Raw genomic sequence first — 26,600 nt, 5'->3', positions numbered from 1 at the left:
TCTATGCTATAGTTAGAAGTGGCTGCAATATCTTAGGCTACTAGTGAACCAGACAGAGATACATTTAAATATATATCCTTGGCTGTATAAACACAGCATCCTGTAAGTCTTCCAACTGAAAAAAAAAAAAAACTAGTATATTATTTTCCTGAAAGGATGGATTGGAAAAATTAAGGGTATTGTAAGTGTGATAAGAGAAGCCAACTGACTTTGTAAACAAAATAATGCAAGGAAAAATTATCTATAAATTATCTGTTGCTGCAAAATACTTAGCTTATTTCTACAATATTGCTATTACTGCTTGCTGTGGATATTGTGTATATGTCTGTGTGTGTGTGTGTGTGTGTGTGTGTGTGCACATAGATGTTGCAAGATTTTCTTTTTGGCATAGACCACTGATGGAACTGCTGAGTCACAGTATATGCGAGTGTGCAGTTTTAGGAGATAATGTTGCGTTTCAAAGAGGGATTAGCTGTGGGTTTATATATTCTTTGTCATTTGTAGAACACCATATTCATTCCTTTTTAATGAAATCTCGCTTGTAATTTGCCCATTTTTATTGACTTGATGCTTTTGTTAATATATAGAAAAGAAGTCAATATTTTCAATAGTATCTTGACAAAAGTGTGCAGGATCGTCAATATGTTCATGGAAAATGTGTACCACTAAAAAGCTACCTATATATTTCATAACTGTTGAACCAGAGTAAATTTATCTTTTAATTCTGTTTTCAGTGAATCTTTTGAATTTTTTATGTTTGAAAAGAAAATGCAACCCACACAATATATGTGTGTATGTAATTAAAATTGTGTAAAACAACACCAGGAAGTGATGATCAGGGCACTCAGGACAATGGCTGCCATGCAGAAGGAGAAGCAGTGGGACTATAGGTGCTGATACCCTGTCTCTGCGGTTAAATTGAAGATGTTGTCAAGGTCACAGCATGTGGTCTGGGTTATAGATTCGTAGGTGTCTATTCTAGCATTAAAAGCTGTGTTTTACTTTAAGACCATTCATGACCAGTGAGGCCATGGATCATCAGCCAAGGGTAACGAGTACTATAATTTTTATTGAGTTCTAAATAAAGACAATGTTACATGTCTTTAACATGTATGTAACTATATTAGTAACTATATATGTAATATATAGTTACTAATATTAGTAATATATATGTAACTATATTAGTAATATATATGTAACTATATTAGTAATATATATATATTACTAATATATTAGTAATATATATATATTAGTAATATTACTAATAATATATTAGTAATATATATATTAGTAATATATATGTAACTATATTAGTAATATATATGTAACTATATTAGTAATATATATGTAACTATATTAGTAATATTTTAACACACCAAAAGATATGACCACCAAAAGGGGTATTTGTGAATGTCCTTTCTTTTTTCTTTCTTTCTTTCTCTCTCTCTTTCTTCCTGTTTCTTTCCTTCCTTCACTTCCTTCCTTCCTTTCCTCTTCTTCTTTTTTTTTTTTGCTACTGACTTTAGAGCTATTTCTTTTTCCGAGCTTTTTCTGCTGTTTTTATATGGATGGCACCTGAAAGTGCATGGCAATTTAACAACTGGGGAATGCTTGGAATTTGTCTGTGCAGTAAAATTCTTTTCTTAATTAGAAATAATAACTCTCAAAAATTTCTAAACCTTGTCAGTTTGTGTTGCTGCTGTATTCAGAAAATAATGCTGACAAGTGTGAGTGATTGTGATTGAATACTTTGTAATACTTCAATGCAGTTGTTTTAGAGGGCACAAGAGGTTTGACTTTCTTTTGTTAGGTTTAAAAAATAGTCCTAGAATTTGTCTTTCCATTAAATTCCTAATATGAACTCTTTTCCTAGGACTTCTTCTAAAAGTCATTTGCCTTTGTCCTCATGCTGTTAAAAGTTTATTGCTTTGGGCCTGGCGCGATGGCGCAGTGGTCAAGATCCTCACCTTGCACGCCCAGGGTCCCATATGGGTGCCAGTTCTAATCCCGGCAGCTCCACTTCCCATCCAGCTCCCTGCCTGTGGCCCGGGAAAGCAGTCGAGGACGGCCCAAAGTTTTGGGACCCTGCACCCGTGTGGGAGACCCAGAAGAGGTTCCTGGCTTCGGATTGGCATAGCATTGGCCTTTGCACTCACTTCTCTGTCTGTCCTCTCTGTATATCCGCCTTTCCAATAAAAATAAAATAAATCTTAAAAAAAAGTATATTGCTTTAAGTTAAACTGTAATTTTGCTACATTTTTTTCAGTTTCCGATTAACGTAATTTCACTCCAAGCTGGTTGCATTATTTAAAAGTGCTAATTCATACATTTATTTAACAACCATGTTCCTGACTCTTTGCTCATTGCATAATTATTAACAGGCTTGTCAAAATAGTGAAACACATAATTACAAACTGAGGTGTGAGCTCTAAGGTGCAGGGAAGAACACTCTGAAACTCACAGTGATTTGATTTGGAAGTGGCTGTTAAGCTGAAATCTGTAAGATGATTAATGACCAGTGGAGGGTTGAGTACAGGTCTAGATTAGGATTCAGGTCAGTAGAAACAAGTTATGCAAAGAACTTCAACAGAAGGAAGTACAGCAAAACTAAAAGCTCAAAAAAGTAAAGGTGCTTTAGTGGTGGAAATCAAAGCAGGACAGAACAGCAGGACCATCAGTGGAAACCCCTGAAGAGGCCTCTGAAGGTCATGTTGGTTCTTAAGAGAGATTGTTTAGCGTTCCTATTTCTGTTTAGACTAGAAAATTCACAGATGGATGACCCAAAATTGAACTCATAAGGTACACTAGAAATAGGTACTACATAAATACTAAGCATCTTCAGTGTCTGGCACAACATGAGTACCTAGCCAAATAGGCCTTTGGTGTGGATTAGTGGCTGCTGTGGTATAGATACTGTCTCTTGAAGACACATGTCATATGGGAGAATCAGCAGATAAACTTATTAGAATGTCATCAGTTTGTGGTTCATCTATTCTATAGAATAATATTCAACTTTGAAAAAGAATGAAATTTCTATTGTTTGCATCCAAATGGGGCCACCTGGAGACCATTATGCTAAGGAGAATGAGCCAATCCCAAAAGGACAGATAACATGTTTGTTCTAATACAACTTCCATCAAAACTACACAACAACAAAGGAGAACAAACACACACACGTAACCCCACACGGAACGATGTATGGATAGAGGAGATATCAATGGATGGGGAGGACTTTGGGAGGGAGATGGGAAATCCCAGAGCCTATGGAACTGTATCATAAAACAATAATACAAAAAAATTTTTAAAAAGAATCTCATCAGTTTTTTTTTCTTTTGTACTCCATCTAGGATGTAGAAAGCACAAAAGTGATTGAGAATTTCTAGCAAGTTGGATCAACCTGTAGCGAGATAACCACAGGAGCTCTGCCTACACTATTCCATCTCCAGTTTTATATCTAAGGCAGCTTTTATAAAATAGTTCTAGCTTTCTCAAATAAAATTACCCTTTTCTATACATTCATTTTATGTAAAGTAGAATACCATTTGACTCATTTGCCTTCCTTTCAAAAATTAAAGATTACTTTTAGAAACAGTTCTTTGGAAATCTATAGTCATTTTCATTACTATGGCATAAGGTTTTTTTTAATTTTTTCAAGTATTTAACATATATGGTATGTTCTCTCTTAAAATGTATAGTGGATAATGATGTCACCAACTTCCTGTCCAATTTTCCTTTCCATTTTTCTTTTTTTCTTTATTATTATTATTATTATTATTTTTTAATTTGTTATTAACATTGTATTATGTGATACAGTTTTATAGGCACTGGGGATTCCCCCCACCCCTCCCACATCCCTTCCCCCATAGTGGATTCCTCCACCTTGCTGCATAACCACAGTTCAAGTTCAGTTGAGATTCCTTCATTGCAAGCATATACCTAGCATAAAGTCCAGCTTCTTATTGTCCAGATAAGTCCAGTGGCCTCTTGGGGAGACCTTCTCTGGTCTGAAGATAGAGCTAACAGAGTAAAGTTCCGGTCAGTTAAAACCCCCAACAAAACGTCAGTGTCGATATACAATGTTATGGGATTAATTGGTATAGTATTGAGTGAACAATATGTTAAAAAAAAAAAAGTTCAATTCTTCAAAACCTCTGGGTTTAGACAATATCAGTGACGGGTTCAAAAAGTAACAATTAACCAAGCATAAATTACAGGTTAAATCACGGCAAACATTAGATGTTTGACATAGTATTAAGTAGACAATATGTTAAAATTACATGTAAGTTCTTGATTACCTTCTACAACTATTTCAATGTCACCTCCTCAATTGAGGTGTGCAACGATTTTGGGGGGTGTTACAGAGAAATCTCTCATACCTTGTTAATGGGTACTTGTTCTTTATGTTCCATCTAATAGTACATGAGTGAGTCCTTGATGACCTATCCTTATTGTTCTTTGGTTATCTCCTCCTATTAGTGTGTGTATATGAGTGTGTCTGTATGTGTGTGTGTGTGTGTGTGTGTGTGTGTGTGTGTGTGTGTGTGAAGGGGGGCAAGGGGGTTAGGAGGAACCTTGTTGGTCATTATAGGGGGTGGAGGCCCGGAGCTGGAACTAGGTAAGGACTGGAGAGGATTCCTCCCCCATTGTCCCGCCGGAAGTTTGTTGATCTTCTGATTCTGATGACCGATCGTGGTTCCTAGTTGTTGTTCTGATGTCGTTAGTTCCTATGTGGAAGGACTCGGGCTTCTTCCATCTCGTGTAGCTTGTCCAAAGAGGGGGGATGTCTATCCTCTGGGTTCACAGCATTCAGAGGCATTCCAGATTCCCGTGTTCTCTTTGGCAGTTGTGTTGTCCTTTCCATTTTTCTGTAAAATTTATTTGCTTATATGACAGAGAGCAAGATCAAGCGAGTGAGCTAGGGAGAGAGAATGAACAGATCTTCCACCTGCTGATTCACTCTCTAGATGCTCACAGCATCTTGGGGCGGGGCTAGGCCAAAGTCAGGATGAGGAGCTTCATCTGGGTTTCCTGCAGAGCTATTAGAGACTCCAGTACTTCCAGGCATATCAAAAACTGAGTCGTTAAGTGCAATAGTCAGGACTTGTAAGCAGCACTCAGATCACGGGGGTTGAGTATTCCAAGCATTAGCTTATCTCACTGCATCACAAATCATGCCCCTCTACTCCATCTTCATAGGGGAAAGTAACCCAGCCTGCCAGCTGTCATCACTTTCCTTTTGTGCACTGAAATAGGTGGACAAGTTTCCAAAAGATTGTTGTATTTCTGACACACCCTATGGCAAGATAAATTGTCTGGAGGGTGATAGCAGCAACTAATTATACCTTTGGCTTGGCATTTTTAAACTATGAAAAATTGTATGGCTTCATCTAGTGGACCCAAATAGTGACTTAGTAGATATTGCTTGTACTCAATCTGATGATAGGAAATCTATTTTAAAAAGTGGTGCAGTTGGGCTGGCATTGTGGTGGAGTGGGCTAAGCTACCATCTGAGACATCAAAAGTGGAGCAGTTATTCCAGTATATGAATGTTAGATGCAACTTTCAAGTAGACATTTATATTTCATTCACCTTCAAAGTTGTAAAAACTTGATTTGATAAACTTGTGTAAATGGAAAGAAGTTGTTAGAGATTTGGGGGAAAAAATGTTTTGTCAAATAAAATTATGGTTGTTTCTAATTTTTCAGTATGTCCAGGTTTGTGGCACTAGAAACATACACACACACACTCTTTCACACAAGTACACTCTTTCACACAAGAACACTTGTTTTATCTTTTATTAAAAATGTTGCTAATGTGTGCAAAGTGCCCAATTGACAAGAGTCAATGGATGCTTTTATCTGCCTCTCCAAGTAAATTCCAAACACTGTGGTTTTAATCATGAACTGTTCATATTGAATGAGGAAAAGCTGAAAGCATTTCTTGTCTAGTCTGGAACAAGACAGGATGTCCACTCTCAGCACTCTTATTCAATATAGTACTGGAAACATTAGCAAAAGCATTTAGACAAAGTAAATAAAGAACATCAAAACTGGAAAGTAGGAAGTCAGGATATGTATGATGTTGAACATGAAAAACCCTGTAAATATTCCACAAAAAAGCTGTGAGGGTAGATAAATCATTTCAGTAAAGTTTTAGGGGCCAAAATCAACATTTGAAAAGATTAATATTCTTATCACTAGCAATGATCTCTGTGAAAGACAAATCAGAAAATAAATGGCATTCATAATAGCTGTAAAATCAAATGATTGTGAATAAATATAAGCATAGTAATCAGAGATCTCTACAATGCAAATAAAATGATTAGAGACATCATCAAAAAAATTGAAATATATTCTTGCTAATGCACTTGAAGACTTAATATCATTAAATGCTTATATTACCTAAAAAAATCTATAGATTCAGTATAATCACTGTCAAAAAATGCCAATGGAATTTTTTTATACCTTTAGTAAAAGGGATGCCCAAATTTATGTGGAATCTCAAATTAGTGCAGAGGGGAATAAATGAGGCTGAAAACATCATAAAAACGTGATTGTGAAGCACATTACAAAGCTATAGTAATTAAAACTGCATAGTACTTGCATGAGAACCAACATATAGGTCAGAACAGAATATTGAGCCTAGAAAATCATCCATGTACATGACTCATTTTTGACAGAAGTATGAAGAACAGACATTGAAGAAAAAAATAATCTTTTCAATAAGTGATGCTGACAAACTGGTTATCTGTTTGTAGAATGAAGTTAGATACCTGTCTCTCATATATGCAAAAATGAACTCAAGATAAATCACAGATGAAAATGTAGCACCCAAAAGCATGAGATTACTAGAATGGGAAGCACGTACAGGCATTGGTATAGGTGGTGACTTCTTAGATGAGAGCCCAAAAGCACAGGTGAGAAAAGCAAATTAGACAAGTAGTATTCTATCAACCTTAAAGGCTTCCGCACATCAAAAGATCAAATCAGTAGAGTGAAGAAACATTGGAGAGAATAGGAGAAAATATTTACAATCTTCTTATCTGACAAATGATTGAAGTATGTCAGTAATTCAAAAAACTCAACAATAAAAATGTTATCAATCCAGTTAATAATTAAGCAAAATGTTTGAATAGACAGTTGTGAAAAAGACAGATAGCCAGCAAATATATGAAAAAACAATGCTCAATATCTCTAGAAATCAGCATTGCAATTGCAAACCATAATGAGACATCCCCTTTAATTAGAATCATTTTTGCCCAAAAGTGGAATAAAAAGTGCCAGTGAGAATGTGGAGAAAGGGGAACTCTTGTGCTCTTGTGTGCTGTTGGTAGGAATGCAAGTTAGTGCAGCCATTGCAGAAGACAGTATGGCAGCTTCCTTGAAAACTAGAAATTGAACTGCTGTGTGATCTAGCAATCCCACTACTAGATGTGCCCCCTAAAAACATGAAATCATTGTGTGAAAGAGATGTCTGCATTGCTGTTTACAGTACTGTTTAGAGTAGCCAAAAACATGAAATCAACCAGTATGTTCATTATCAAATAATTGCTCTCACAAAATGTGGTGTGTACAGAAAGGAATATCACTTAGCTATGGAAAAGAATGAAATCCTGCCACTTACAACAAAATGGAATAAACTGGAGGAAATCACCTTAAGTGAAAGATGCCAGATACAGAAAGACAAATAGATTTTCCATTATATGTGATGCTAAATATATAATAATTCAACCTGAACACAGAATATTGAATATCTACAGGATAAGCAGAATGAAGCATTTTTGATAAAAAGATAAGGGAAGCTGGGTATGATTCATTAATTGTTACTAATAAGAAATATTCATGAGGGAAGTGGAAAGTCTCTGTAATATTATTTTTGAAGTTTTGTAAATTTAAAAATATTTTGAAATGTCAAAGAAAGCCATGTCTGTGTAGTATAATTGGTCAGTACATCTGATTAATTACTTTTAGCATATAGCTTCCACTTTTCCATCTTATATTTTATCTGGTGAACAAAAGGGCCATTTATCTACTTTCTGAATTTTGTTGATTGCATTTCTGTGATAACACTTTACATACCCAAGAACATTTTTGTGTTTAAATATGTGATAATTCATGTTCTTCAACTAAAAACAAATTGTTTAAATGGAAATCTTAATGTTTAACCCAGTTGATGAATGAAGGATTTTAAAAATTATGTAAACATGAACAAGCTCATCTGAGGAAAAGCCCACACACTCGTGGAAACAGATAACTTGTGATGCTCTATGTTATTACTCTGTGGTTAATGTGTAATATTATGTAATTTGCTTCTGCTTTAAAACATTGTAAAGCTCTAGCATAATATTATACAAGAGCAGATATACTGGGTTAATTTTCACTAAAATAGTATTCCAAATTCACCTTTCTTTCATTTCCATAAAAGCTATCAGGTAATCAGCACTCCAACGGATTTCTTTATGGTAATGGAATATGTGTCTGGAGGGGAATTATTTGATTACATCTGTAAGCATGGACGAGTAAGTAGTACTATCTTGTTACTTAAACATTAATCCTTTAAGCTAAAAAGGAGAAAGGAAGATAGCAAACCACAAAAATTATCTTCAGAGTCTCCCCTGCCTTTGTAATAATGCCCAGCTAAACACACAGAACTTTGAGTATATCTTTTGGGGGCCCGAAAAAGCCACTGCCAGTGACACTGGCATCCTGTATGAGTGACAATTCATGTCCTGGCTGCTTCACCTCCAACCCAGCATTGTGCAAATGATGTGACAAAAGCAGTACAAGACGGCTGATGAAAAAGAGGCACAGACACAACTCCTGGCTCCTGGTTTCAGTCTGGTCCAACGATGGCCAGTGACGCCGTCAGGGGGATGAGCCAGTGGATGGGGAATCTCAATCCCTTTGTCTCTACCTCCTTTGTGACTCTTTCAAATAAATAATTTTTTGAAGTATGTATTTTGAAATATAGATTTTTAGGAAATACTAAAATTGCCTGCATGCTTACACTTTTCAGAATCTGTTCCCTAAAATCAGATGAAGCTCATAGTATTTCCTTTACTTAGCATTTTCATGGTAACTTGCATTTTAGTTTTATTTTACTGTTGAATCACTGTACGTATTTAATAACATTCATTGAAATATAATCATTATTGCCTGGAGGCAAAGAAAAGCACTGTTGATAGGCACATTGCGCTTTGGCCAGTTTTTCTTTGGTTGTCTGATTTATTGTGAATTTATAACGTGATTTTATTTAGCTTATTTATATTAGACTGATTTTGAAACTAAAACTCTTGCTAAGCGGTTCCAGAGATTTCTAATGTAGCTGCTTTCCACTTGTAGGTTGAAGAGCTGGAAGCCAGGCGGCTCTTCCAGCAGATCCTGTCTGCTGTCGATTACTGTCACAGGCATATGGTTGTCCATCGAGACCTGAAACCAGAGAACGTGCTGTTGGATGCACACATGAATGCCAAGATAGCCGATTTTGGTATGTATCTCAGAATTTGTCAGATATGTTGACTGCTTTTACACTGTGCCGGTTACGAATGTAAGCTAGGTAGTTTAATTTCAACCTTGGAAATTCTGTGCCATAAAAATGGATTGGTTACAGTCTCCGTGCTAGTCTGTTCTGTTCATTTAAGTTGCAGCCTTTTATTAATGCGTGTCCTGGGAGGCAGTAGGTTGAGTACTAGCATCCCTGCCACTGCTGTGGGGGATCACGACCGAGCTGGCGGCCCCTGGTCTGGGCGTGGCTCAGTCCGACAGGTGCTGTTACTTGGAGAGTGAACTGAGATGAGAGCTCTGTTTCTCTCTTTTTCTGTGTTTGATTTTCAAATAAATTGAAAAAAATAGATTTATTTTGGGAAAGGTCAAGAATAAGACTTTACATCAAGGATACATTAAGATAGGAATATTACATTAATACCTCATACTTTCTTGGGTAAACATAGCTAGAGGGAGTGGTGAGTACTTGGTACCCTGGCTTAAGCCAAGGCTTGATGTTCCCCCCCCCCCGTCAGAGTGCGGGCTACTCTGCTTCAGGCTAGTTTCCCGTAGTAGTATTACTGTCTTTGTTGCCATAGATGACTTGAATTGAGCTTCCTACACAGACATGATCTGGAGTCATCAGCTTTCTTAGGAAAGATTATAAAAAATCCTTTTGAATCTATAGTACAGGAAAGTAATAGTCTGTTTTAACTACAGGTATAAGTAAAATTATGATTTTGTTTTTGAAAAATTAACATGATTTATTATAACTGTGAGGTTTTTTTAGAAAAGGAGTGTAATATGTTGCAGGATTTTGTGTTTTATTTTTTGTGTTTTTTGGGGGGTTTGCTTTGGTGGTAGGGTGAGCACTCCGAGAAGGGACTCTTTTTAGTCTAGCAATACTTTCTTTTTCCAAAGTATATTATATGGAACATTTTTGTACTGAAGTATTCTCTTCACATATTTATCTCCATTTGCTTCTAAAAATATCTAACACCAGATAAACATTCCTTTTGGTTTTAGGGTTGTCAAACATGATGTCAGATGGTGAATTTCTTCGGACTAGTTGTGGATCTCCAAATTACGCTGCACCTGAAGTCATCTCAGGCAGGTAATCACATCTCAGTAAAGTGGAAGTTTTTTTGTAAATTTTGTATTCATTCTGATAACATTGATTTGTAACATATTCACCTTGGTCTTTAAGATTTTTTAACATGATATAAACAAGTTGTTCATTTATTTTTAATTGTTTGAAAGGCAGTGGCATATTAAAAATCTTAAGTGTCTCACTTTAGATGTTGTGATGGATGTATTACTGATTTTTTCCCATTAAGATGACTGAAATGGATCAGTATTTCACATGGTTCTTTCATTTTAGAAAAGCATAGGTTAAGAGTAAACAGGTTCTCAGCTTAAGCAAATACCATCTGCCTTTTTATACTGTTTTGTTTTGTGCAGAATATGAAGTTCCTTTATATTTTGACTTTGGAAGAATATGATTTTTATGGGGACAGTATTATTGCTTTTTGAAATTGAAGTGCACAAGTGGAGATTACCTATGTAGCTTGCTCACTGGTACATTAAAAACTGTTTCTGCCCATCTAGGGGTAGGGTGAAGTCTTGCTGCAGTGACCGGATTCTCATTAAAAAGCCAATGGGGTCATCTCGTACTGTGGTACAGTGGGTTAAGCCACCACTTACAACATTTTTTTTTTAATTTTTTCATTGGAAAGGCGGATATACAGAGAGGAGAGACAGAGAGGAAGATCCTCCGTCCGATGATTCACTCCCCAAGTGAGCGCAACGGGCCGATACTATGCCAATCCGAAGCCAGGAGCCTCCTCCGGGTCTCCCACGCGGGTGCAGGGTCCCAAAGCTTTGGGCCGTCCTTGACTGCTTTCCCAGGCCACAGGCAGGGAGCTGGAAGGGAAGCGGGGCTGCCGGGATTAGAACCGGTGCCCATGTGGGATCCCGGGCGTGCAAGGCGAGGACCCTCAACCACTTGCGCCACCGTGCTGGGCCCGACTTACATTTGCTTTCCCTGTGGGAGCTGGTCCAAGTCCCAGCTGTTCTACCCGCTCTTCAGTAACCCACTGTGTGCCTGACCTCAGGTGCTTGGTCCCTGTTGGCCACATGGGAGATCTGGGTGGAGTTCTGAGCTCCTAATGTTGGTCTGGTCCTGCGCTTCCTACTGGGGACAGTTGTAGAATGAACCAGCGGATGTAAACTCTCTAGCCACTATCTGTGTATGCGTTGGCCTGTTAGTCTGTCTTTTGTTTTCTGCCTTTCAAATAAGATGAGAATAATTTTTACAGTTAAAGCTGTGTGAATAACTATCACAAGTGGCAATTGTAGGAGTGTCTTATTTCATTCAGGTCCACTCAGTCATCAGATTTATGGGATTTTGTTGTAGCAGTCCTAACGAATTAAGACATTCCTGCAGAGTCCCGTGTGGTAGCCTAGTGGCTAAAGTCCTCAACTTGCACGCTCTGGAATTCCATATAGGCACTGGTTCCAATCCCAGCTTTCCTGCTTCCCATCCAGCTCCTTGTCTGTGGCCCTTGGAAAGCAGTAGAGGACGGCCCAAAGCCTTGGAACCCTGTACCCACATGGGAGAGCCGGAAGAGGCTACGGGTTCCTGGCTTCAGATTGGCATAGCTCCAGCTATTGTGGCCACTTGGGAAGTGAATCATCAAATGGAAGATCTCCCTCTCTGTCTCTCCTCCTCTCTGTATATCTGACTTTCCAATAATGATAACAATAAAAAACAACATTCCTGCAGATACTACTTATGGAACTTTTCCAATTTTTTTTTCTCCTATACAGTTTTGTCAACTTTCTCTCAAGCATAGAAAAAGTTACATTTATTAATTAGTAAGTTACAGTTAAATAACTGTGAGACATCAAAATCCATATTCTCTTGGAAAAATCTCATTATCAGGTAGTCAAGCCAATAGACTGGCTATTTTCTGTGTAGGAGCAGCCATTGTGGAGACTGCAGACTTCATTCAAGTTCTGAGTAAGTGCGAGCGTGTACTGAATCCGCACTACACCCAGAGATGCTTGCCGTTCAGGTTCATGTTGCCTTTTGTCTTTGTAGACTGTACGCGGGTCCCGAGGTGGACATCTGGAGCTGCGGTGTGATCCTGTATGCCCTTCTTTGTGGCACTCTCCCGTTTGATGATGAGCATGTTCCTACACTGTTTAAGAAGATTCGAGGAGGTGTTTTTTATATCCCAGAATATCTCAACCGCTCTGTTGCCACTCTTCTGATGCATATGCTGCAGGTAGACCCCCTGAAACGAGCAACGATCAAAGACATAAGGTGATTGATTATCCTTTTGGCACCTGTTGTAGTAGTAACAGTGATGGCAGTTGAATGTTTACTGTATAATCTCACTGGTACATCCATTTCTGTGCATTAGCCACAGTGAACTTGTCTTTTTTTCTCAAACCTGACATCGTCTCTATGCCTGTCTCTGTTGATGGTATTTTTGGTGTTAGAGCCTTTGTCCACTCAGGCCTTTGAAGTTCTGCTCACATGCCATGTCCCTAACAAAGTCAATTCTGATTCCTCAGGCAACGTGATGCGCTGCTGCTTTTGTGATATCAGCATTCAATCCCTGCTTTTTAAATTGCATTTCTTAGTGTATCCTCATACTTTCTCTAATTCTGACTTTATTGGGTTATGGTGGATGGTTTGTATCTGTATATGCGTCATGTTCTAAGACCTAGGACTATAGTGTACATTCATAGAGTATTTGAAGAAATTCCAGAAGTAGTTTGAGGTTTATACATTTTACATATAGTGAAAACAAAATTGAGAAAGTTTGCTAAGATTTTGAAGACAGCAGCTGCTAGTGGGTTTAGAGTGAAGGGTTTCTTGTCCAGTGAGCTTTGCAAAGTGCAGTTGCTGGTGCTGCGGTGAATGTGGCCTTCACGAAGCACACCCTTAGCAGAATGATTCATTGCCTTCCAGTTATGACTTAGCGTGGCATGTTTCTTAGGGATTTTCTGCTATAACCTATGATTTTTTCCCACCGTTTTTTAAACCCTTCCGTTTGTGTTCATAAGCCAGCCTGTCTGTTTTTGAGACATCTAGCCCCGGATACCGACGTGTTAGCTGCGACAACTTCACGTGACTGCCGCAGATCTCTTGAAAGCAAGGACTGGCTATTCTTTCTGCGTGTTTGTATCATTTTCTTCCCCCAGTCTTCCTTCAGTGTTCCAGGCCTCATGCATATAAATGTAAAAGCGTAAATTAGTCACCAGATTCAGTATGTAAATGAGTTTAGCAGGAAAAAAATCCTTTGTGTTCATAGTTATTTAATATAAATAGTTACTTTAATTAGTTTCTTTCTTGGAGAGAAAATTAGACTTGCTTATATGCTTACACCTGCTTGATAATATATAAATTTAGAATAGTAACAATAATTCTTCTGTTACTTTAGAACAGATGTTTGTATATTTCTGTGTTATGAAAGAAAAGGGTAAATAGGCCTACTAGGATAATTTCTTTTACAAGAAGTAATCCATTGGGTTTTAGAAAATACATCATCATGTTTACTTCTCAATTTAATAATTTTAGTTTACTCATTCCTCAGAAAAGTTTATTGAGCATCTATGTGATGTTCTATGATAACTGTTGGGGATGTAGGGATAAAAACGACTGATACTGGAGCTAGCATTGTAGCACAGCAAGGTAAGCCTCCTTTTGCAATGCCAGCATTCTGTGTAGGTTCCGTGTCATGTCCCAGCTGTTCACTGCCAGTCCAGCTCCCTGCTAATGCACCTGGGGAAATGGAGGAAGATGGTCCAAGTCCATGAGTCTCATCCCACACAAGAATCCCAAATGGAGTTCTCGGATGCTCTTTTTGGCCTGGCCTGGTTCAGCCCTTGCCAATGGTCGTCTGAGAAATGAACCAGTGGATGGAAGATTGCCCTCTCCATCTGCATCTCTCTAACTCTGCTTTTCAAATAAAATCTTCAAAAACAAACAATAAGACATTGTGCTGATAGAAATCCTATCTTTGGATTTTCCCAAGTCCCTTCAACTTAGTAATAGTACTAATGCTATTGTGGCTAAGGTAGGCATCAACTTTCTGAGTATAAATCCTGATTTTTTTTCTCTATTCACTATGAGTTTATTACTTAATATGTGTTTTGTTTCCTAAAGTGGACTTGTTGGGAAGTTAGTCATAGATTGAATCACATGAAATTTCCATTTATGTAAGATTAGAAACAATTCTGTAACAAATTATGAATATTCAACTTAATATAATTAAACCATACATTAATCATTTGGAAAATAGTGTCTTATTGAATTTGGAGAGTTTCCAAATGGTGACATATTTCACTATGGTAGTGTCAAGAATCATATTGTTGTCTATATTAACCTTGTCAGAAAGTATTTAATGATTAGGAAGCTGTCAGATTGGTGGAGACACATGCAAATTGCTATAAAAATAGCAATTTTTGCTTGAAATGTTGAAAGTTATTGTTGGCAACAAGTATTGCTACTTGTTTTCCTTAAAGTGATAGAGTAACTTTGTTTTGAGGAAAGGTCAGCCAGATAGCCAGTTCTGAACAAGAATAGTTATTCCAGGGTAGAGTGTGTTTATTTGTTTTCATTTTTAAATAGTATTTTTAATACTATTTACACATTTGAGAGGGATGCACACCCATGTGGTTCTCCAGTTAGGGTGGGATGGGCGGAGGAATAGAGGAAGGTGAGTGGGACAAATGTTTCATTTTTTTTTTTTTCTCCTGAGTCTGCAGCTGGGGGAAGGGGAGGGGATCACTCCTTGCTGTCAATCTACTTCAGCACCTGGGGATGATCACAGCCATTTGATGATGCCTTAGAGACCCCAGTGTGGGCAAAAAGGTTCAAGGGTGTTACTTGAGTGGTTTTGATGGTTCTGAGACATCATTGGCTTCATCACACCAGGATTAAGAAAATCTTTTCAAGGTCAGTTGGCTGAGCAAGTCCACCTCAGTTCATCTACCTCAGGAACATGTTGTAAAGCTTGGCCAGGAAAGTGGTACAACCTGTTCTGCTTTCCTTCCTCTGACAAGGCACTCAACATCCTCTGCTGACCTAGATGAGCTCGCTGTCATGTCCCCTATGTGCATCTGGGTATTCTGTCCACTATGCAAATATCAGTAACTGAGGAGGCCCTATGCCTACACATGTATTCCATGAATTGGACATGTATTGGACCACGTATAGTGTGATTTCCGCCATAGCCAGGGTTTGAGTCCAGCCATCTGGTTGATGAGTCCCACAAGACACCTCACCATGCTGACCTTAGTCACAGCCTTTGCATGTGTCTATGGGTCTTGCAGCTTGACCTATCTCAGGCTGCCCCCTGTTCTTGCCAGTTCTGGCTCATGCAAGTGTCAGGTGAATTCCACAGTCCTGCCTGCCTCACTCTGCACTGCCCCCAGTTCTCCCCACAAACAAAATTGTGGGTGCTGAAGTTCCACAGAGGCATGCCCATAGAATCTTCCCTATAGAATTTTCACCCTTGATGTGGTTCTCTTGCATTGTGTTGGATACTGCAGCCCAGCCTGATGTGACACATATCCTGCCCCAACACTTGTGGGCAGGTACTATGACCATGTCCAACCAGGCATGCCACTAGCTCCAGCTTTTACATGTGCCAATGGGTGTCAGCTGATGCTTTTTAGCCCACCCAGGTCTCCCAGGTGGTCAGGTGCCTTGGCCTGACCAAGATATGCCTTCTGGCTTCCCCCTTCTTTCTTTCTTTTTTTTTTCATGTTCTTTTAAAATTTTACTTATTATTATTATTATGATATTATTATTATTACTTATTATTATTACAGCTTTTTCTTTTTAAATTTTACTTCTTCTTATTATGGTTATTATCATTTTATGATACAGCTCCACAGGCCCTGGATCTCCCTTACCCATTATAGTAATAACAAAGGGAGGGGAACTCAGTGAGGGGAGAGTGGTTTCCCCTTTCTAAGCCACTTTGTCTCAGCTCCCTCTCCTGCCTGTGAGTGCAGTGGCCTGATCCATGGGAGACGCCAGAAGTCATCCTTCCCTTGCCAAACATGCCCTCAGCTGCTCCCACTCCAACACATCCCCAGACCTCTTTCCCTGGACAACCTGAAGTCCCCCACCTGGAGGCCTCTATGGACTGTCCCAGCCCAGCATTTCCTGCCCTCCTCCCATATGTTTGAAAATTATAGAATATGCAACTATGCTGGCACACTGGTATATTTAACAGAAATTTGGCATTAACCAGGCCCAGAATTCTTGCAATCTATTGGCTGTTTTTCTCCCAGCAGTGTAACACTTGCCTAGTTGCCTAAAGCTAGGACAGGGTAGGATTTAATTAACTTGCTTAAGATCATGTAGCCAGTGAGTGGCAGACCTAGGATTAGAGACCAGGTCTCTTCTGGTTCTATTAGGTTGTACTGTTTCATGTTTGACAGTTTTGGAACTTGCCAAATCATGTTCTTATGATGGTGTTTTTCCCTAGAGAACATGAGTGGTTTAAGCAAGACTTGCCCACTTACTTATTTCCTGAAGACCCCTCCTATGACGCTAATGTCATTGATGATGAGGCTGTGAAAGAAGTATGTGAAAAGTTCGAGTGTACAGAGTCTGAAGTCATGAACAGTTTATATAGCGGGGACCCTCAAGACCAGCTTGCCGTGGCTTACCATCTTATCATTGACAATCGGAGAATAATGAACCAAGCCAGTGAATTCTACCTCGCCTCCAGTCCTCCAGCCGGTTCTTTTATGGATGACAATGCCATGCATATCCCCCCAGGACTGAAACCTCATCCAGAAAGGATGCCACCTCTCATAGCAGACAGCCCCAAGGCAAAATGTCCACTGGATGCACTAAATACAACGAAACCCAAATCTTTAGCTGTGAAAAAAGCCAAATGGCATCTTGGAATCCGTAGTCAGAGCAAACCATATGACATCATGGCCGAAGTGTACCGAGCAATGAAGCAGCTGGACTTCGAATGGAAGGTACGAAACTGTAGTGTGTTAGGTCAGTTGGAATCCATTTTCTTACATAATAAGCTGTTCTGAGTCATGGAATATTGAGATTAAAGGATTTTGATTTAAATACAGGTTTAATGGTCTTGATACTTTTTGATAGATCTTATTCTCTCCAGTAACATACCATATTCATTCCAAACACTCCACACAAACCAAACCCCTGTCAAGTGCTTTTGATGTTGGGAACTTACATATTTGAGTTTAGATACAGTATTCTCATCCAAGAAACAGAGAATAGTTAATCTGAATTCATCTGTGAGAAGAGCTCACCTGTCCGAGCAGCTGCGCAGCAGTGCAAGCCAAACCCTTCAAAAACAGTTTGTTTTTACTTTTGATGGGGCATGGTCATGAAGCCTTTTCTTTTTCCTTTCCTTTTTGGGGGAGTGGGGTGGGGTGGGGTGGAGGGAGATTATGACAACTAAAATATATATTCAGTTAACAAGAAGTGTTTTCCAAGTTAAGAAATTCTTACTTGCCTGATGCTTTTAAATCCTTAGTTATGGCACATTTCCTTACTTTTAGACCACATTTTTTAAGTATAAAAATGTGTGTTTAACTGAGTTTCAGTTCTTGAATATATTCAGAGGAAGGCAGTTTAGGACCACAAACCTTTATTTTTTGTTTTTTTAAGGATTGATTTATTTTTATTGGAAGCTCCATTTTATAGAGAGAAGGAAATGCAGAAAGAAAAATCTTCCATCTACTGGTTTACTCCCCAAGTGGCCAGGTCTCCCATGTAGGTGCAGGGTCCCAAGGCTTTCCCAAGCCACAAGCAGGGAGCTGGAAGGGAAGTGAGCAACAGGAATACAAACTGACGCCCAAGTGGGATCCTGGCACAGGCAAGGCAAGAACTTTAGGCACTAGACTACCACACCGGGTTCTGAACCTTTAATTTTAAAGGAAGAAGAACATTCAGACTTATCATGTAAATATTTATTTGGCAGACTTGAATAAATAAAGTATTTTGCTTTGTGTATGACATGAATAAATGAGATAATGTTTTCTTAACACCTTTTAATAACCGATCTCCCCATTCTGAAGTAGTTTTATCTAAAGAGATGCTAATAACTTTAAAATTCCTTAATGAAGAGCTAATTTGATAGATGTTTTTTAAAGCCTGCAATCTTTATCTTTGAGTTATAGCTTTATTATTTTTAAAAGACAAATAATATCTTCCTCATAGGACTATTGTGATACTTGGAATTTTATGTTAGTCCTTTGTACTCCTTTTAGATCATGTTCATTAGCAAAAAAAGTTTAACCAGCAGCTAGCCTATTAACATTATTATTGATATTTTAGTGTGGATACATATTTAGAGTGAAAACAAAACCTCATTTAAACTTTGGAGTCCATTCTGAGTTTTAATTTCTGTACACAACCAGTCCTGTTAGTGGAGATGAAATAATACCTGCAAAGGCCAAGAAGTAATTCAGAAATTTTTCCCTGACTCATCTTCTCAACTATTTGTAACATTTGCAGTAATAAAGGAGACAAGTTCCAGTTTGCTTCTTGTTTTCCTGGTTTAGGTAGTGAATGCATACCATCTTCGTGTAAGAAGAAAAAATCCGGTGACTGGTAATTATGTGAAAATGAGCTTACAGCTTTACCTGGTTGACAACAGAAGCTATCTTTTGGACTTTAAAAGTATTGATGGTAATGTATCTGTGTATGTTTTTATTCATTTTTATTTTGCACGATGCAGATTTTACATCTAGGCGTTTCTCCCTCCCTGTTTCCTCCTCCCGCCATCTCCCCCCAAATTATGGCAGTGGTATCGTCCCTTAGTAACGGTTACAAGTTTCACTTGTGCTACTTAAGTGTAACATGGCGTTGCAAGTATAGGCAAAGGTAGAAAATCTGGAATCATGCTGTGAAGGTATATTTAAATGCTTCACCGGAAGCCCTGCTTTTATTAGGGAGTGGAGATGCGTACTATAATGTGTCTTTACTTCCTGGTTTGCTAGTCTACAGACATAAACTATGAAGTAGGTCAAACTCAGTATTGCTTGAGATATTCAAGTCATCTCAGAGACGTGGTGGGTAGATCTTTACTGTGTTGAAGTAGTTCAGACTTAACCAAAATTTCATTCAGACAGTGCCAGTTTACTGATATGGTAGAACACGATAAGTTGCCAAGGATGTGCTTTCCTCAAATGTGGGGAAATTAGTTTGATTTTAGTATGAATACCAAATACTTCATCTAGAAGGATTTAGGGTGCGTATTTTGAGTGGAAATATTTGGATTGATCAATGATAGATTAGCAGGAAAGCGCTAATGTCACCTCCATTCCCAAAACACTGAACATGACGTTTATGACTAGGCTGCTTTTGTTCCGATGTGTGTATGTAATCTTCTGAATGTACAGTCACGGGGGCGTGGACAAATAGAACTTCCATATGAACTGTTGCCTTTTTGTGCTTTTCAGATGAGGTAGTAGAGCAGAGGTCTGGTTCCTCCACACCGCAGCGTTCCGGCTCTGCTGCTGGCTTGCACAGGCCAAGGTCAAGTTTTGATTCCACCACCACAGAGAGTCATTCACTTTCTGGCTCCCTCACTGGCTCTCTGACGGGGAGCACTTTGTCTTCAGTTTCACCTCGCCTGGGCAGTCACACCATGGATTTTTTTGAAATGTGTGCCAGTCTGATTACTACGTTAGCCCGTTGATGATCTGTGTCTATCTTTCTGTTCCTGCACTGTGAAAAATCATACGTAGTTTTTAAATTATTATCTTGCTTCTGGATGTCACAAATCTGCGATACTGATTGAGAGAAATGAATATTTCCAGGAATACTCATCCGAGTTACAGAAAAAAAGTCTGACATCTAATTTACCTATAGATCTCTGCAATTGTAATGTTTTCCCTGTGATAAATTCACATTGACAGTGTCTTTAATTGTTGGACATCAGTGAAGATCATTTTTGCAGTTGTGCGTTCACCGCAGAAGTACACAGCTCTCTGAGGAACTCTCTCACCAGAAGAGTGGTTTGAAATACCTCCCTACGTCACTGTTTAATGTAGGTTAATCACATTTGATTCCTAAAATTCACTAGGCTTTAAGCAGTGTGTATATAATCCAAGTTTTCCTGTACAAGGCTTCAAAAATTAAAGAACCACTAGTTAGATGTGATTTAAATGCTAAATTCTTAAAAGTCTGCCACCTTTCTCCCAAGCCCCTAATTTCAGAAGCCAAGTCTGACAGTTTTTGCAAGTGCTGCCTGCTGCTCCCCAGAGGGCTGTGGTCCTGTAACAGGTAAACCAGTTTCCACATCCCTTACACTGAGTGGTAAGCTTCGGGCTTTATCTTTTGATTTCCTTGAATAGTATGTTTTTCCTAAGGGCAGTCAGGGTTCGAGTTGGTATTGGAACAGAACATCTGGAAGTGTAACAATGTCTGTCTTTTCCATAAACATGCGATTTTAAAATATGCCTCCTAAACCTACCCTTCTCAAATTCTTTTTTGGCTTCATTTGTCTTTGTATGTGATAAAGAATAAAACAGCAGTGGACAGTTAAACGAAACAAAGCAACATATCAAGGATCCCTTCAAAGGACAGTCTTACTTTTGATCTTTTGTGTGTAGGAGGTAGAGTAAAGGGCGAGGGAGCTGAGTTGAATGTCTTCTATTTCCCATGCAAATTTTTGATTTGGAATTTAAGTTTTTTTATTAAGGTCACCTCCTTCACCCACCTAAACAACTGCCATTATTTTTTGTTTGTTTGTTTGTTTATTTTTATCCTCGGTGGCCCATTGACTCAACTTTTAAATCTTTTTCAGTACCTTTGTGGTTGCTAACCTTTCAATTTGAAAACACCTTTCCGACCCCAAGGCTTTTACGTACTTCTAAAAGCCTGTAGTCCATGACCTTCACTGTTGGACCTGATATGGCAGAGAAGCCTTAAACGTTAAAAAACTTCTCTCTTGAATAAATATATGTATTGTTTACATATGTAAATATATGTATCCACATACTAGTGCTTTTAAGAAAAAATAACCAAACCTTTTTATTTTGGTGTTTTGATTTGTGCAGGTATTTTTAAAATGAAAACTATATATGGCAGAATAGATAATAACTCATTTATTATATTTTGTTTTAGAAGATATTTAATTTTAAATTATGTATAATTTATCTAAATTATATTTATTCATTTATTGTATTTAATGTGTTGTAATTTGTAATTCCTTTCACCTGACTTACCCTAAATATATGAAGCTCTTGAAAACAAAGAAAGCAAGAAACAACACTGCCTTGACAAATTTCTCTTTGCCAAAAATAGGTTATTTTCTACCAAAAGAACCAAATGTTAGAAAACATTTTTCCTATGCTTTTGGAAGACAAGAATGTCTATCTTGAAGTCCAGGTTTGCATTGTATCACCTACTGTTCTTAGATATTTTAAACAATATTATTTAAAAAATCCTTCCAGTTGAACTTGTTAGTGTCAAAATAAAAGGGATCCTTGTTCACCTTCTGGGAAATGGGGTGGACTGAGAGGTTTTAGTTCTGAAGTTTAACATTTGAAAGATCGCCATCTGGTGGTAGCAGCAGATGATTGTTTTACCTGGTCTTTTTAGGGAATAGGTAATCCTGATTGGTTTGATACACAGCCTGCAGATGGCATCATTTTAGCTTCTTCAAATGTGTGCAGACCTCTGTTGAGAAAAATGGAGCCATTCAGTCCTTGCCTGATTACGGCTGGCATGATCAGACAGACACAAGGAACCTGATTCTTTATCTCCAGTAGCACAATTCACAATTTAGAAGGCCGAGAAAGGATGCTAAATAATCCAGTGGCTTTTTAGATTTGTTCATCTAATAAGCCCGAAAATACAAACTTGTTCATATAAAATTTATTTTGACATTTATTATCAAGTGTGTTTTGAAAGTTTACAATTTGCTATTTTTGCCCCCCCCCCCTTTTGCCAGAATTTGTGAACATGTACAGATTGGTAGTTGTTTATTGAGTTTTAGGAGAACCAAAAGTTGCAGGAATTTTTTTCCATTTGTAAATGAAAACAAATTTCTGTGAATCTAGGTGGTCTAATGACAGGTTTCTAGAGCAGGAGACCATCAGAGACCCAGTGCAGCACAATAGGATGCTTTCTGTTGCTCATGGGCACAAAGAGGGAAAGAATCCGTTTCTCACCCCAAATTCGCACATAGCCATCTTGTGGATGATGGATAGGTCTGGGCTGCACACAGTTTCCTGTAGAGAAGACTGTGCTGGACAGCTCTGGCCTTTGGGCTCTGGAGAGGGCTTTAGCAATCTCGTAAGAATGGACTCCAAGTGGTTCTAGAATAGCATGTCTCAAAGTACATTCTCTGCTGAAGAAAAAGATTTTGTAGGGCAAGTTTGGAAAGTATTACATGCTACTGTCCTCCCTTAAGATGACAGTGGATAGGATAAAGTCTGATGAGTCCTTCCATAAAAAAGAAAGCCATGCAACTTTAATATTATTTTTTTATTGGAAAGGCGGATATACAGAGAGGAGAGACAGAGAGGAATATCTTCCGTCCGATGATTCACTCCCCAAGTGAGCGCAACAGGCCGATACTATGCCAATCCGGAGCCAAGAGCCTCTTCCGGGTCTCCCACGCGGGTGCAGGTTCCCAAAGCTCTGGGCCGTCCTTGACTGCTTTCCCAGGCCACAGGCAGGGAGCTGGATGGGAAGCAGGGCTGCCGGGATTAGAACCAGCGCCCATATGGGATCCCGGGCGTGCAAGGCGAGGACCTTTAACCACTTGCGCCACCGCGCGGGCCCGGATATTCTTTTTAAAAGTCAGATTTACAGAGAGGAGAGACAGAGAGAAAGATCTTCCATCTGCTGGTTCACTCCCCAAGTGGCCACAATGGCCAGAGCTGAGGCAATCCAAAGCTAGGAGCTTCTAGGTTTCCGATGTGGGTGCAGGGTCCCAAGGCCTTGGGCCGTCCTTTACTGGTTTCCCAAGGCACAAGCAGGGAGCTGGATGGGAAGTGGACAGCAGGGACATGAATCGGCACCCATAAAGGATCGCAGCGCACGCAAGGCTGCTGTGCCAGGGCCAGATTGGCTATTTCAAGCAAGTTATTCCATGATTTAAAAAAGGAGAAGAAGACATTTAGAGAATACTTTAAGGGAAAAATCATTCTAGCTTATAATTTGGGTAATTCACTCATAAATTAAGATAACATTTCTTTTTCTCTTATCATGCTTGGGGAAAAGCTAATTCAAAGTCAATCAATCTTACGTGCAGAAATGTTATTCTTGGGGTCAGTGCTGGACTAAACAGAATGTTTCTGTGTCTGTAACTTGTTTCATGGAGCCTTGGCATTCTTCATAAGGTTGTATCATTTCTTGGGTACAGCATTCATTCTTTTTTGTACTTATGGGTGACCGAAACCTTTAAACAAGATTTCTTCTTTTAAAAGATGAGTGACTCATGCTGATAGCTCTATAGAATCGTCATCATTAATCCTACTTTGAAAATATGGAGTCTGGCCCGACATGGTAGCTTAGCAGGTAAAGTCCTCCCTTTGCACACCCCGGGATCCCATATAGGTGCGTGGGAAAGCAGTTGAGGATGGCCCAAAGTCATGGGACCCTGTACCCTCATGTAGGAGACCCAGAAGAGACTCCAGGATCCTGGCTTTGGATTGGCTCAGCTCTGACTATTGCTGCTACTTGCAGAGTGAATCAACAGACAGAAAATCTTCCTCTTTCTCTCCTCCTCTCTGTATATCTGACTTTCCAATAAACATAAAATAAATCTTGAAAGAAAATGTGGAGTCATTTTCTGAGTGCTTTTGTATGACACTATATTTAGATGTAAGTTCATTGTATTTAGATCTTTAAGTATAAGAACACTGTCTGAAATATGCAGTAGCCAACCATTTAAAGTTGAGTTTTTGTTTTGATTAACAAACCTAGTGTTTGCATTCCTTACTGCCAGCCAGCTATAAAGAGAATCCAGGAACCTAAATTAATCAGGAATAATATTTCAATGTCAGGTAGTTTGCTATACATAGTACATAATTATCTTAATTTTTTTTCCTGCAAATAGATTTGCTTTCTGTTATTCCCTAAACAGTTTGTATGCAGGGAATGTAAGTTGGTTGTTTGGATTAAATGAAAGATAATTTAGAAATTTATCATGAACAGCTGCTACAGACTTTTGGACTCTTGATGATAGCATTGACTATAGTGTTTACTAATGTGCAGCATACGGAGTTCATGTAGGCGTTGCCTCTTTCTAAAATGTGAAAGCCCATCACAAACATCAGATCTTTGTCTATTCACTGGTTGATAATTTAAACCCCATTAATGACTGTGAAATCTCAGTATCAAAATGCTAGACATACTCATAGATTTGTCTTTGTTTTCAAGACTCAGACCTTTTCAGCCTCACCTTTCCACACCTGGTCCTCATGTTTACTCTGACCTTTAAAATCGAAATGTAATTTGTTCTAATCCTCCCTCAGAGGCTCTGATACAACTCCAAGGGAGGAGGATGCTCAGTCAGCAGGGGAGTGGCATCATTTTGGCGGGCCTCATTTTTGTAACTCCTACAATGGGAGGAATATCAAATGATCCCTAAGGTAACTTTGAGCTTTAAAGTTCTGTCTTTTCTGCTTTTTTATATGATTTGTGTTAGTATTCTCTTTTTTATATACTTAGAGTTTTTATACAATGACGGTGAGCTATTTCAGTCTGGTGAGGCATTTTTAAGATGTGTACTTGAATATTTTTATACAGATGCCCCCTCAAGTACAAAATGCAAAATCATACCATCCTGGAATAAAGCAAAGTATTAACTAATGTAGTGACAGAAGTGTCCCAGGCATTTTATACCTTTGGATCCGCAGTCCTCTGTATGCTCTGCTAACTTACTATTACAGAAACCTCATGAGGCAGCCAGAAAGATTATTCTTTACCATTTTCTATATGAGAAAATAAAAGGACCAGTATGATTTAAAGCCATGCTAGAAATCCAGTGGTAGTCTCTTTTCCTTGAATACACCTTTCTTCTAGGGAAGAACAGTTTAAATTACCAAAAGAGTGGAATAGTTGAAAAACAAATGCAAATCTATTGCTCCCAAGTCCTACAGCAACATAAAATGATATTAATTAATGAAATACTTTGTGGTTTCATTATTGAAACCAATTATACTACTAGCTGGGTATGATTATGTTATAATTGTGATTTACTATTTTACAACTGCTTTCTGAGTATTGAGGGTGCTTAAAAATGCTGAAAAAATTTTAGGATGGGATTTTATAATTTTGTTATATGGGATTTTTTTGAGCACAAACCTTTTTTCAAAAAGGAAACTACCCTCAGCCTCTGTCTGCGACCTGAATCAGGCTTACCTAAATGTCATGTAGATCCGTCACCTTTCTGGATGTAGGCGTATTCGATGATACAACACTGTTTTCATGGTATGTATTTCTAGACAGTCTATGATTATGCTGCATTTGATGTCATTGCACGGAAATAGCATGAAAACTAGGACAGACGGTTTAGACTGAATGGAGTTTTAACTGAACTTCTTCAGCCATAAGCTGATAAAAATCAGGCCAGGCCCAGAAGTTAGCAGACTCAGGCCTGTATTAGTATTGCCAGCCAATGTTAACATTTGTTGCCAGCCTTGCATAGCAATGCCAGTTTGCAATCATGAATGTGTGTGAGACTTTTGGTAACTATGGTTTATACTTAAAGCTTAGATTTTATGGAATTAGCTCATGATTGGACAAGCAGGGTAGGTAAATTTCAATTTAAAGTGCAATTAATGAAACGTTAGAGTATTCTACCCAGGAAATGTAGGATATCATAGCATGAAAAAATTTTGAACACACAGAGAATTTTGACTAGGTTTATACTGTATTTTTGTTGTTGTTTTTAAGATTCAGGGTGTGCTACTTTGTGTTAATCTAAAATTTCAAGGAGGAACAGAAACATTCTCAGCAAGCACAATCGCATGGTTGACTTTTCCTTTACTGTTTCCAGCATGCATTTTTCTTAGTTAAAATTGCATTTTAGCTAAGTTTTATTATCAAGAAAAAAAGGCCATTTTTCTACATAAACGACA

The 26,600-nt window shown here is 38.4% G+C and overlaps 2 protein-coding genes across 2 annotated transcripts in view; one reads left to right on the top strand and one right to left on the bottom strand.

Annotated features, from left to right (window-relative positions):
* PRKAA2 (protein kinase AMP-activated catalytic subunit alpha 2) overlaps positions 1-20,571 on the top strand; it is a 61,928-nt gene extending 41,357 nt beyond the window's left edge. The window contains exons 3-9 of the mRNA XM_040978654.1: positions 8,425-8,518; positions 9,342-9,486; positions 10,509-10,596; positions 12,586-12,810; positions 16,997-17,501; positions 19,062-19,188; positions 19,962-20,571. Of these exons, the coding sequence (XP_040834588.1) occupies positions 8,425-8,518; positions 9,342-9,486; positions 10,509-10,596; positions 12,586-12,810; positions 16,997-17,501; positions 19,062-19,188; positions 19,962-20,200 (1,423 nt within the window). The 3' untranslated portion in view covers positions 20,201-20,571. The remainder of the gene's footprint in view (positions 1-8,424; positions 8,519-9,341; positions 9,487-10,508; positions 10,597-12,585; positions 12,811-16,996; positions 17,502-19,061; positions 19,189-19,961) is intronic.
* A 4,417-nt stretch (positions 20,572-24,988) lies between these two features.
* Positions 24,989-26,600, bottom strand: part of FYB2 (FYN binding protein 2) — a 90,566-nt gene continuing 88,954 nt past the window's right edge. The window contains 1 exon segment of the mRNA XM_040978605.1: positions 24,989-25,076. Coding sequence (XP_040834539.1) covers positions 24,989-25,076 — 88 coding nt within the window.

This window comes from Ochotona curzoniae, unplaced genomic scaffold, assembly GCF_017591425.1.
Source record: "Ochotona curzoniae isolate NIBS_2020 unplaced genomic scaffold, NIBS_Ocur_1.0 contig_291, whole genome shotgun sequence".
In the NCBI taxonomy this organism is placed as follows: Eukaryota; Metazoa; Chordata; class Mammalia; order Lagomorpha; family Ochotonidae; genus Ochotona; species Ochotona curzoniae.
The sequence above is the reverse complement of the archived record's forward strand: the minus strand, read 5'-3'. Positions and strand labels throughout refer to the sequence as shown.